A 12,317-nucleotide genomic window follows, 5' to 3' on the forward strand; every position below is an offset into this window, starting at 1 on the left:
ATATGTGTATATATATGTGTATATATATGTGTATATATATATATACATACATATACAAGGAGCAACGATGCGTTTCTATTGGTCTGCATGTTAGCAACATTTTTAGAGACTTTTAAAAGGCATTTGAAACCCAATCTGAAAAATAAATTTGATGAAAAATTATGAAAATATAAATTCTATAGAAAGAGATTAAACTTGAGATAACAAAATACAGTATTAAAATAAATTTTTAAATTAAAAAAGTTTTAATTCCGCATTGCAATTTTTTAATTTTCCATTTACGTTTTCTTCTAACAAAGAAGATTCTGTCTTCAGAAATTCTGTTGGAGAGAAAACGGTCCTGGACCATGAAGGCAACCATGTCTGAAATACCCAGACTGGACTTGCAGGAAGAAAACTAGAATAAAACAGTTCTGGATTCAAGCAGAAGCACAGAAAGTTTAGTGGAAGGAAAAAATTAATCTTGAAGGTCATGTTTGATGCATTGAAGAGCTGGACTCCTGCTGTGACCTTTGACCTGGGCCAACAAGAACCAAACTTCTCTCTTTGGATGATTTCAGATTCCAGAGGAGGCACAGAATCTAACATGCTGGAGGTCCAGTGTGACAGGGGCAAACAGGGGCCAGTGGTCCTGTAGAACTGGATCTGAACCCTGAGAGTATGATAAATGCTGGCAAATGAACCGTAACCGACCATTTTTACAATTTTACTTCATAAATGAATTAAAAGTTTAGGTGTTTAAATGCTGATCAGGGATCTGCAGCCTGAACTGATCCCTCAGTGCAGCCATGGACCAGCTTCAGGCCACATCCAGCTGCTTTTTACCGCCCAGCTTCATGAAGATGCTGATTTAATTTTCCGTTTGGTCTTGGCTCCATCCCATCCTGCCAAAGGTACCAGAAGCCGGTCCGGTTGGTACCTCAGCAGAACCACAGGTGGTCCTCCTCCCTGCTACGCCGCTGTGATGCAGACATCCAGGCAAACAAAATAATGAATGCAGCATCTTTACGTCAAAAAGCCTTTTAATGGTTCTCCTCCTGCAGATAAGGACCTACGGAGTTTGTATCTGCAGTGTCTCAATCTTTAAGAGGCGTCAAAAGTATTCATGTTTATTACTCCTTAGTAAGTACTATTTACTTACTAAAAACCCTACTGCTTTAAATGCCTTAATAGAAGTCAGAGGATCTACCTTTCTTTTTTACTCCAGTGAAAGTGCAAAAGTACCATTTTTAAAACTACTTCAAGTATAAAAGTAAAAGTAATGTTAAGGACAGAAGAGTTACTGCTCTACCCTATTAAAGGAACATTTTTCTACCATTCTGGATGAAAACTTCCTCAGACTTAATTTTCTTAGTTTTTATAACTAATAGTAAAAGTGTCAAATTTAACTTTGCATCATCTGCAAAAAAACTATTTTGTTATTTGGTGAGCAACAAGTCGGGGCAGCACCGAGTCCAACCACAAAGAAATGAATTATCTGAATTAAACTATTTATTTTGATGGTTATTTATTTTTTTATTTTTTAAAAAGAACAGGACACAATGAAAATGAGCTTAAATTAAAAAACAACTAATTAGTCAGTTTTTAAAATATATCCCTTTATAGGACACTCAGTGAAATACATTGAAAATCAAAATTTCAACACTGGAAAAAGAATCTAGAAATAAGTAAAAATGTCTTAAATGAAGTGTATTTATCCTTAATTTGAGCAGATAAATGAGATAGTTTGTCAGTGGAATGAGTATTTTTAATATTCAATAATATGCAGTTGAAATAAGACATGCAATGTTTTTATTTTTTATTATTTTAAATGTAAATTGTCTTGTTCCATTGGCAAAATGTCTGTTTTATCTCCTCAATTCAACAACAAATGCACTTATTTTAAGAAAAAAATTAGTCATCTAGATTTAGATTTTTTTTTCCAGTGAAGCCAATAGTGTGACTGGAATCCTGAACAAGACCTTATTATCTTTGTAACATAAAAAATACGAATATTTTTTAATGGCGAAAATTTATTTTCTTAACATATTAATGAAAAACATTAATGCTGATACTGGCACTTACATTTTTTTATTTATAAAATTAAATATAATTGTTAATTGACTTATTAACTTTGCTTTTTAACTTTTCAATTTGAGACTCTAACCTGACTCCGCCAAATGGATTTGCTCCGCATATTAGCGAGTGAAATCTTGAAAGCTCGCGAGATCAGGATGGTCTCGCGAGGCTAGGGGTACTCCATTTGTAAGATGTATGTTGGTGTCAAAAAACGCTAACTTGTCCTATAAAGGCTTAAGGAGTAGAAAGTAGAGTAATTGCAAAAAAAATAAAAATTAAATGTAAAAAGTTGTGGACAAAATAATTACTCCAATAAAGTACAGATAGCCAACATTTATACTTAAGGGAACAAAGTATTTCTTTGCTAATTGACGCCTCTGATCTTTAAAATGTTCTGATTGGACGCTCCTCTCTTCACTGCATGAAGTTTCGTAGCTTTAAAGCACAAATATTAAACCCAGAAAAGGTCCAGAAGTTCAAACCATTATGTTTAGAAACTTTAATTAGAATCTTTTGATTTATTTTTTATTGTGAATAGAGTGGCTGCAGAGCATCACAGCCTCCACTAGATGTCACTGTTGAGTTGTTGCTGAACCATGATGCTCAGGATGGTTTTAAAAAAAAAAAGTTTTTTCTAACCCCTTTATAGGACAAGTTAGTTGAAAAGTAAAAAAAAGCAAAGTTCAAAAGTTAATAAGTCTAGTAAACGATTATATTTAGGTTTATAAACTAAAAAATATCAGTTCCAGTATCAGCATTAATGCCTCTAAGACAGCGGTGTGCAACCTTTTATATCCAAAGAGCCATTTTGCTTCGAGTACGACCGATAAAAGTTATTTAGAGGTCCAAAATATAACTTTTTCAAAAAAAACAACTTAGCTGGGAAAGGAAATGTATTTTTAGCTTTTAAAATAATATTAAAACACATAATTTCCACGCTAATTCAAAGAAAAATGGCTTTTAAAACATATTTCTGGTTCTTTTAATAATATTAATTCTTTTCCATCTTATAAAAAAAACACTAAAGCTTTTAATACTGGTATTTATTATAGTAAATCTGCTCTTTATATGCATTTTAAGAGCCGCTGTAGAGGATCCAATGAGCTCTACGGTGATGTACCAAAAAAAAAAAGTGGTTTTCACTAGTTTTTTATAGAAGCACTTTTGTTGGATTCCAATCACGCTATTGGCTTGAAAATTTAGATTTTCAAAGTATTTCACTGAGTGCACTATGAAGGGTTAAGCTTGATCAGATTAAATGAATCCAATAGATTTGATTGAAAATGAATTTAACCTAAAGAGGCTGATCTCAGTGAAAACCTTTTCTATGTTTTAAACCTGTTTTCCTGCAGCTCCAGCTTCCTCCTCTCAGACGGTGCGATTAGTGGAAAACCCTCCCAGCATAGCAATGAGGGGGGGGGGGAAACAGAAGAGGCTTCTCAGTCAGGCCGGACCTGCTTTTATCGCCGTGTTCAAAATGACTTTATTGTTGAGTTCCTCTCTGCTGTAGTGAAAACACACGTTAGCTACAAACCAGGGAACGACAGCCTCTCCTTTTTCTATAGAACCGCGCCTCTCAGCCAACACAATAAAAAAAAATATCTTTCACTCGTGTATTTTTCTTTGTTCTTGTGAAACAATAGTTTTTTTATGTTCATACAAAATTATAAATATTTTACATTTAACTTTTCATACTTTTTATACAAAAAACTTTACAAATCAAGTGAGAAAAACATACAGAGAAAACAAAATAGATGAAAACCAACGAGAAACTGCGATAAAAGGGAGTAAAGGAGGAGAGGGAGCACAGTGGGTTCCCAGCGGAGGGCGTGACGTGCATCCAGAGCGCACAACAGTTCACCAGCGTGTGAAAAAAAAAAGCAGAGGCACAGAATCCTGCAGGGGGGCGAAAAATGCAAACATCCTTTGCTTCAATTCTTGGTTTTTTTGAGTGCAGCAGCTGTTGGAAAGGAAATAAATCTCCTTCTGGAGGTTATGGAGAGAAAAAAAATCAATAAAATATATGATTTAGCTCCAATTAGGCTAAAAAAACAGGAAGGATTTAATGGAGCTTTACAGGAAATGATTTTTTTTTCATACATTCTGAGTAATAATCATTGGATATAATTGTTATTTTGATCGGATCAGTTATTGGAATCACTTAAATAATTGCTTTTTTTTATTTATTTGTTCCATATTTTACCACAAAAGAACATAAATGAAATGTGTTTAACTTCACCGATACCAAATGGAGGTAGAGAGGAATGACGGGTGAACCGACCCCAAAGCCGAACAAAAACCGTTTGATTTTGGTTCTGCTGCTCAGAGGGAAAAACCGGAGGACGAAGCGCTCCTCCGCGGCGAAACGGCCGTAACCTCGGTGCGGTAAAACGCACGCCAACGTGCTGGTGGAGAGAATTAAAACACGAACACATATGATCCAGAATGAAACCATTTAACACCTGATGAAAAGCCGAAACCTTTCCTCCTGTAAGGTAAAGAAAATCCGCCAAAAACCGAGGAAGGATTTTCACCGAAATTAAGGTTGAAATGTAAAAAAAAAAAAAAAGGCTTCAGAATTGAAAGTTTTGTACGGATTGTTTTAGGATTTGTAAACCTTTAAGGTATTAAAAGATGTCTGAGTTCAGCAAGGCCAGGGGGGAAAGTTGGGTTTGATGGAGCTCTGAGGTTCATCTTCCAGCTGCTATCTGGAAAAACCTGTTTATTTCAGTAAAGAAGCTCAAAACGCAAAATAAAAGTAGATCATTTAAACAGAAAGTGTGTTTCTCCTGCTTGTTTTCTTGATCCCGGCAGAAAGATCATTCCGTTTCTCAGGACTTTTTTAGGAGACCAATGAATCCCTGGAAAGAAAAGGAATTCCTAAACCAGGCGGCTGTCAGGAGCTCTCAATGAAAGTTAAGGGAAAGTTTAGTGGAAGGAAAAATTTTTCTAGATTTTGTTTCCAGATAAAGATCCAAGAGTCTTTCTGAGGAGGGGGGGGGTCTAGTGTAAATCTCTAACATATTAGCAGCATACAGCTTTTCAGGCTGTAAACCTTAATGTAAACCAGTCAAGACTTGAAATGTATCATTTTAGGAGCATAATTACTGAAACAAATCAACTTTTTCTAATTTACTGAGCAGCAGCTGAGCGCTGGATGACATCACGTGGACGTAAACTCTGAAAATACGGTTCTTCGTTGCATTTTCTCTGGTCTGGAGCGTCTGTAAACGCGTAAAAACCTAGAGTCAGGCACTCATCGTCGTCGTCATGGTGTGTTTGGGGGGAAGAGGAAATGGCACAAACTGTTTAAGGTTCTGTCGAGCTGCTGCATTGCACACTTTCCCGGATCCTCGGAAGCGCCCGCCTTCACCTGCGACGCTTCTTGGACCTAATGCCTTCAGAAATCTTCAAACACAAACGACACAAATGCTACATGGCTGCGTATCGCTAAAGTAAACCTTTCTCCACACTGGAGAACAACAAATAAAAATAAAAATAAAAAAGATGCATTGGTACCTAGAGAGAGAATCAAATCACAGACTTTAGGGATGAAGCGGAGAATCTGTCTTAACATTCCAGGATGCTGTTGACTGCGGCCTCCAGCGCAGAATCGGCGTCTGGGTGAGGGGGGGAGGTGAGGCGGGGGGAGAGGTGGGGGGGCTGCCCCCCTGCAGAGTGTTTACCTTGGCCGTAGCTGTCGGGGTTCTGCTGCGGCCTTTTCGGTTCCGCAACCTTCTGGATTTCTAAGTGCGGCGGGTGGAGTCTGTCTGTCGGTCCCGTGACCCCGCCCCCTCCCGGGTCTTCAAACCCGGGCTGAAAGTCTGTCCTGTGCGGCGGCTCCACAGAGCCCGGTTCTGATTGGTCCCAGCTGTTCTCCGATTCCGAAGAGACGGGGTCCTGGGAAACTCTGGACTTCATCCCGCAGCAGAACTCGTCCAGAAAGCCGTCTGGGAACCGAGCAGAGAGAAGCACCAGTTAGATAACCTGATTTGCTCCGCATATCCATCTGGAAACCTTCCGTTGAAGTAATTTTGGGAAGGGGCGAAAATACTGGTTAGCTGATTGGCCTATGTTGGTGATAGACGGGCCAAATAAACCAATCAGATCAACGAAGCATATGACGTACTAACAGAGCGACGACGAAGAGGAGCCAATTGATAGATCAAACTCTTGCTGAAACCAGTCGGGAGAAGAGCAAAAACATCTTTTCCTCTGAGAAAAGCCTCCAGAGCAGTGTTTTGCTCTTCTTTCAGTGAAGAAATACTCTGTAATTCCCATAAAACTTGCTCGATAGCCACGCTAACGCTAGTTTCATCGGCTGAAGCCGCCATGTTCTTTAGACTGAACTGTCGCGCTTCTCGTTGCGTCACACCTCAACCCGCCTCAAAGCCAACGCTGATTGGACGTTCGTTTGGTGAACGGCTCCAAATTTTCTTCAACGGAGAGTCTCCAGACTGATCTGCGAGTGAAACCTTGAAAGCTCGCGAGATCAGGATGGTCTCACGAGGCTACGAGTTAGATGAACAATCTGATAAAAAGGTTAGAAACCCAAATTCAATGGATCCTGGCTAAAGCTAACATCTAGTCTGACGAGGAAAAGCAGATTTCAGACAAAATGAAACGATTAAAGGGATTAATCGATTATTGAAATAATAGTCAACTAATTTGAGCCGGGAACACACGGTGCGATTTTTCCAATCGTTGCACGCAGCTACAGCTCAAACTGTACGATGAAACTGCAGGGTTTAAAAGTTCGCAGCTCATGATGTTTGATCCCACAATGTGCGACCTGACGCTCTGTTGCGATCTACCTGACACTGTACGTCTAAAAACCACTTCGGACCCAGCTCCGCAGTGAGAAAGCGCTACTCTGACTTGTTAACCTGGAAGAAGAAGAAGAAAAACTCCCTTGTTTGCACATGTTCAGTGCTCAAGGTTCTGGTAAATCGGATCGTACTTCTGGCCCAACAGCAGGATTTAACCATGAACACCTCACGACCGCCGACTGGATTTCAGACATGTTTGATTTTCTCCCGACGTTAAGATTCCTGATCGGGAGGAGGTCGTTAAGCCAGGCGTAGACTGTGCAGTTTTTTGCCATTTAACCTGAATTTTGCATCCTGCGTCATGTAAAGTGGGGAACGAGGTGCGATCAGCCTCTTAACGACCACCGCCCGACGGCCGACCTTTAAACGGCACTAGCGGCTCGTTTTTATGGACAGTAGGCTGACAGGAAAGGGGAAGAGACATGCAGGAAAGAACTACAGGCCGGATTTGAATCCGGGTCGCCCGTGTCGATGACTAAGGCCTCCATCCATGGGTCATGCGCGCTAACCACTGCGCCACCTGCACGCCACCAACTATATTCCTGGAGGAAAAGGTTTGTTCGAACTTTAGGAAAATGCTTCAGAGACCATGATTTTCAGGAGTCTACCTGGATCCACCAGCACCGTGCGTTTGTCCTGTGTCAGGTTGCTGCGCTCCTCCTGGTTGAAGGTCCTGTCAATCATCACCATTTCTGAAGAAGGACTCGAACGCTGCAGACAGAAAAAAATATTTAAGAAAAGTCGGAGTAAGAAAACAATGTTCAGACTAATCTGATCTGTTTGGTGAACAATGATTTCAAAGGTTCCTGTTGGAAACAGAGAATCTAATAATCATTCAGAGGCGAAAGGATCAGATCACCACCTTGAACTCTTGGCCATAAGCTTCAGCGCCATCACTTACTTCAGCCTCCACCATCAGCAGCCGTCTGTATTTGTTAATCATGGTCTGGGTCTTCGTCACCACCTGAGTCGCTACGTCCTCAAACTCCTGGTCCACTGCGAATTGTCAAAATCGCGGTTTAGAACTGCGCTCTTGGCCGACCGAAGTTAAGCTCTGTGTTTTTCAAGCCGTACCTTGTGAGAACTCGTCCTGGCACGGCGGTGCGCCCTGGAACACGTGGTAAGAAAGCAGCCTTTCCAGCGCGTCTTTAACCGACGAGAACTTTCGCCGATTCGGGATCTGAACGCCAGCGTGGTCCCTCTTCAGGCGGTGAAGAATCCTTCAACATTCAGGAGGAAAAACACAAACAACGCTTTAACAAAGCAGCCCTCCCTCCCTCCAATCGTAAGGAAATCAGATTACGACAACAGATCTCACTGCTCGGTTCTTGTAAGCGCTGGACCGGCGATCCTCTTCTGCGAAAACAAAACAGAAGCTGTTACATTTCAGCGGCCGTCGCGTCATTCCACCAAATAACCCATCGAACGTACCTCAGAAATTAGCGTCGGATCGTGTGTTATGGTTTTCAGAGCTAAAGGCAGAAAAGTAAAGTGATGAGTTCAAATATTGACAGAGAAAACTGGAATGTATGAAAAGGCATCAGAGGGCGGAGTTAGTCATGGTTACCATGGATGCTGCTGGGCTGCGCCTGGTTAAACGCAGGCGATAAGGAACTCTGCAGAGGAAACAGCGGTTAACAGGTGAGAAAACCAAAGCAGCGAGAGCCGATTCTGAGGACTGTACCTGTCGGAAATCCTTCTGATCCGCCGCCATGTTGCTGGGCAGAGGAGAGAGAGAAGTGCAGTTCTGCGTTTGAGTCACTAGAAGGCGCTGCACCGGACAGGAGGACGCCTGGCCTTGACCTCCAATCCCAATGGTCGCTGAGCCGACCAGGGTCAGCCGCCCAGGAGCGCAGGCCGTCTGCACCGGAGCGGAGGAAACGCTCGTCCACGTCTGCGTTACGCTCCCACTCACTACCCCCTGGTTCAGGATCAGCTGGCCTCCGGGTGGCGCCGAGAAGCTCTGCCCTGTTGCGAGCTGCATTGTGTTTTGGGTGGTGATTAAGCTACTGGAATTGCAGATGGCGGAGCCGTTTTGGACGGAGCTGGAAGGCGTAAGCGTCAAAGAGTTTGGTAGTAAGAACTGTCCCGGCGTGATGCTGGTCTGGGTGGGTACTGGTTGCTGATCCCCTGATGGCTGCACCACGATTGAACCGTTGGCTGTGTACTGTCCTACGGCGTTAGCGTTGAGAACGTTAGCCAGGGTGGAGGCCGGGGGCTGCAGCCCCAGGCTGAAGACGGTCTGAGAGCCGGCTGGAGGAGGTTTGGGCTGGATTGGTCTGACGATGGCCTGCGTCCCTCCAGGGCCGCGCTGAATGATGATGTTTTGGAGGGGGATGTTTTTGAAGGGTAAGCTCACCTGGCCTTGGGTTGGGGCAAAGACCTGACCAGCTGCCGCGCTCCCCGCCGGAGCGACGGGCAGCCCCGGCCTTAGAACAATCTGAGGAGTTCTTTCCAGGCCGCTAAGAGTCATCACTCCACCGCCGCCGCCGAACGAGCCCAACACCTGGATATGCTGAGTAGAACCGTTGGCCAGGGGGGACACTCCTTGCAATACCTGACCTGCTGGGAAGGCGGCCGCCGCAGTGGTTACCACTCCGCCTCCATAACCCCCAGAAACCAGCTGGGAGGGGAAGGACACTGGAGCCTGCACCAGGTTTGGAGCAGGCTGGGAGTCCAGCAAGGCCTCCTGGGCCAAAGTCTGCTCCGTGATGTCTGCCTCCAGCAGGGACTTCTGCAGGATGTCGAAGGGCTGATCCTCTCCTTCAAGGTCCGCCCCATCAGGGGAGTCCCCCGCCTCCAGGTCATCCTCCATGAAGGAGAGGCTACTGGAGAGGTGCAGGCCGGCCCCGGCCGGGTCCTCCTCAAACTCTGCCATTCCAGAGGAGCCATCTTTGAGGCCGGAGTTGCAGCCGGTCTGAAGGACACCAAGAAATGACGCCGTTACTGAAAACTCATCTTCAGATTAAAATACATTTTTTGACCTCCTCATTTTAACTCCTTTGGCTTATTTTATTCAGATTTTAATCTATTTATTTAATAAGTTTCACTTATTATATTGCGCTTAAATTTTTTTCATCTAGTCCAAGTCCTTTAGGAACTGTATTTCAAACCAACTGTATTGTCTTACCGTTTTCATCATGCGATTTATTTCCATACATTTACACCAAGTCTAGTGTTTTAATTACTGTTAAAAGGTATTGTGGAGGATTTTCTGATTTTTTAAAAAAGACCTGCCCTCTCCACTTAAAAAAAAAGCACATTCAGAACACGGTACCTGTTCCCGAGAGGCAACACCTATTAAACATGTGTGAGAGCGTGCACGAGTCCATTTCTCCTCTTCTGCTGTTCTCATAGCTCATCCAAACTCCGAATGTCCGCCCTGAGCCCTAAATCACGCTCTAGCGGGGACTATATAGTGGACTCAGTTAACTGACAATTCGGACAGATGATCACTACTTTTTGCTCCCGTTGGTCACGTAACTCCTCCTCCACTGCCTGCGCCATCTTTGTTATTAGTTGCCGCTATTGGGTAGCGACAGCCGGCCACTATGACAGGAATTCCCATGCACGGTTGCATATGGTCCAAAAAAATAGGATGTAGCCTTAGAAACGACGCTATCAAGGAACGCTATGGACAGCGGAAACATGCAAGAGGAGGAGAGTTTAGTGTCGGAGGTCGTGGATGAGTCTCCTCCGTCATCCATTTTTTATCTACAGGAGGAAAGCGGGGACGAAGATGTTGTGGAAGAGGACGCCAGGGCGGCAGAAGCTTGGTTTGGTGTAGAAGGCTTCCAGCCGTACATGTTTGAGCCCTTGCCTCGCAACGCTGCCAGTTCTGTTAGCTCTACGCCTGCCGAAGACACAGACGTCCATCCCCGTGAACACTGGGACGCAACTCAATGGGAAAGGAAAGGATTCTGGTTTCAACCGTTGCGTATATTAGCTGCGACATATGAATCAAGATGCTATGACTGAAAACATTTGATTGACAGATGACCATTGATATATGATTGGCCGAATTTAGGTGTTCAGGCTGACGTAGAACTAACTGGCCTGCAGAAGATAACGGGAAAAAAAAGAAACACAGATTTAAAGACAAGATTTGTTTTTTTTTAAATAGAAATTTTCTCAATTTTGGGACAATATGGTCTGATAAAGAGTACATTTATTTATATGTTTAAGCCAGAATGATTTTCCAATGATTTGATTTTAAAGAATCTGCCCCTGTGAATAAAGAATTTTCCAATAATGAAAATGTTATAGAAAAATTCCCCATTTTTGATACCAAATTTAACTCCTTTACATTCAAAATTAGGAATCCCATTTTTCGCTGATAATTTAGTTTAAATCTAAAATTATGGCCACAAAAGTCAACTTTTTCATCCCTCACAGCCTCTGACCTCCAGAAACACGTCTGTATTTTATTTGAAGGAAACATTACATACTTACTGTCTCATTGGAGAAAAACGATCCATCTGACCCATAAGCTGCATTTGCTACGTCGTCTTCTCCGATCTATTGAAGAAACGGAACGGTAAACCCACCAGAGTCAGTCATTTCTCCAATCCACACATCTACAACCATTTAACATTCAGGAAGAGCCACTCACAGACTTGCTATTGTTGCCATGGAGATAATCGTTCAACGCTTCCACGTCTCTAAAAAGGGTAAAGAAGAGAGACTTGGAAGTTCATGCATTGTTTTTCCATTGGTGTTTAACACACTAAAATGATGGCGAGGGCTAAAGGCTAGCAGCTAGCTTGGCCTGGAAATGTTTGAACTTTCCTCTAACAAACAGAAAATGTGTGAAAAGGCCGTTTGCTTCAGGCCGGGTTTCGTTTACCCTAAAATATCCAGAAGACGGCGATCGTCTTCATCATCCATGACACCTGAAACGGATGGAGTAACAGCAGCTGAAGATAGAAATATGTTGCAGCATCCATTAAAACATTGTACAGAAGTAGAGCTGAGATGTTTCACCTTAGCTAAACGCTGACTGTGGTTCAGCTTATCATTAAGCTTTTAATTCAAACATGTTTCGCTATAACCTGGCTGATGCTGAAGGTTTTATGACATCATACCAGGAACTTAAATGTTCCTAAATCAGCTCCATTTTGTTCCAAACTGTATCACAGAAACACTGACGAAGTTCGGAGGCCCCTCCTGCTTCTTCACCTTTCCATCAGCTATCATTAAAGCGACCAGTTCTGCTGGCAGCTAAACAGCCCACAGCATGATGCTATCACCACCGTACTTTACAGTGGGAACATTCTTCTAAGGTTGGTCTGGTTTAAGCTGTAAACTTTATGCTGATTTTAGAGGCAAACCAATTTCCTATCATACAATTCTAACAGTTTGGACCTGCTTCCCTAGCCTCGTGAGACCATCCTGATCTCGCGAGCTTTCAAGGTTTCACTCGCAGATCAG

The 12,317-nt window shown here is 42.8% G+C and overlaps 1 protein-coding gene across 1 annotated transcript in view; it reads right to left on the minus strand.

The window, feature by feature from the left end:
* Positions 1 to 3,528: 3,528 nt before the first annotated feature.
* Positions 3,529 to 12,317, minus strand: part of gltscr1l (GLTSCR1 like) — a 10,666-nt gene continuing 1,877 nt past the window's right edge. The window contains exons 2-12 of the mRNA XM_015384577.1: positions 11,734 to 11,779; positions 11,500 to 11,548; positions 11,340 to 11,405; positions 8,572 to 9,804; positions 8,455 to 8,503; positions 8,319 to 8,359; positions 8,206 to 8,243; positions 7,962 to 8,107; positions 7,789 to 7,883; positions 7,496 to 7,598; positions 3,529 to 6,008 (exon numbers count right to left, since the gene is read on the minus strand). Coding sequence (XP_015240063.1) covers positions 5,629 to 6,008; positions 7,496 to 7,598; positions 7,789 to 7,883; positions 7,962 to 8,107; positions 8,206 to 8,243; positions 8,319 to 8,359; positions 8,455 to 8,503; positions 8,572 to 9,804; positions 11,340 to 11,405; positions 11,500 to 11,548; positions 11,734 to 11,774 — 2,241 coding nt within the window. The 5' untranslated portion in view covers positions 11,775 to 11,779 and the 3' untranslated portion in view covers positions 3,529 to 5,628. The remainder of the gene's footprint in view (positions 6,009 to 7,495; positions 7,599 to 7,788; positions 7,884 to 7,961; positions 8,108 to 8,205; positions 8,244 to 8,318; positions 8,360 to 8,454; positions 8,504 to 8,571; positions 9,805 to 11,339; positions 11,406 to 11,499; positions 11,549 to 11,733; positions 11,780 to 12,317) is intronic.

This window comes from Cyprinodon variegatus, unplaced genomic scaffold (assembly GCF_000732505.1).
Source record: "Cyprinodon variegatus isolate N-32 unplaced genomic scaffold, C_variegatus-1.0 Scaffold316, whole genome shotgun sequence".
NCBI classification, from domain to species: Eukaryota; Metazoa; Chordata; class Actinopteri; order Cyprinodontiformes; family Cyprinodontidae; genus Cyprinodon; species Cyprinodon variegatus.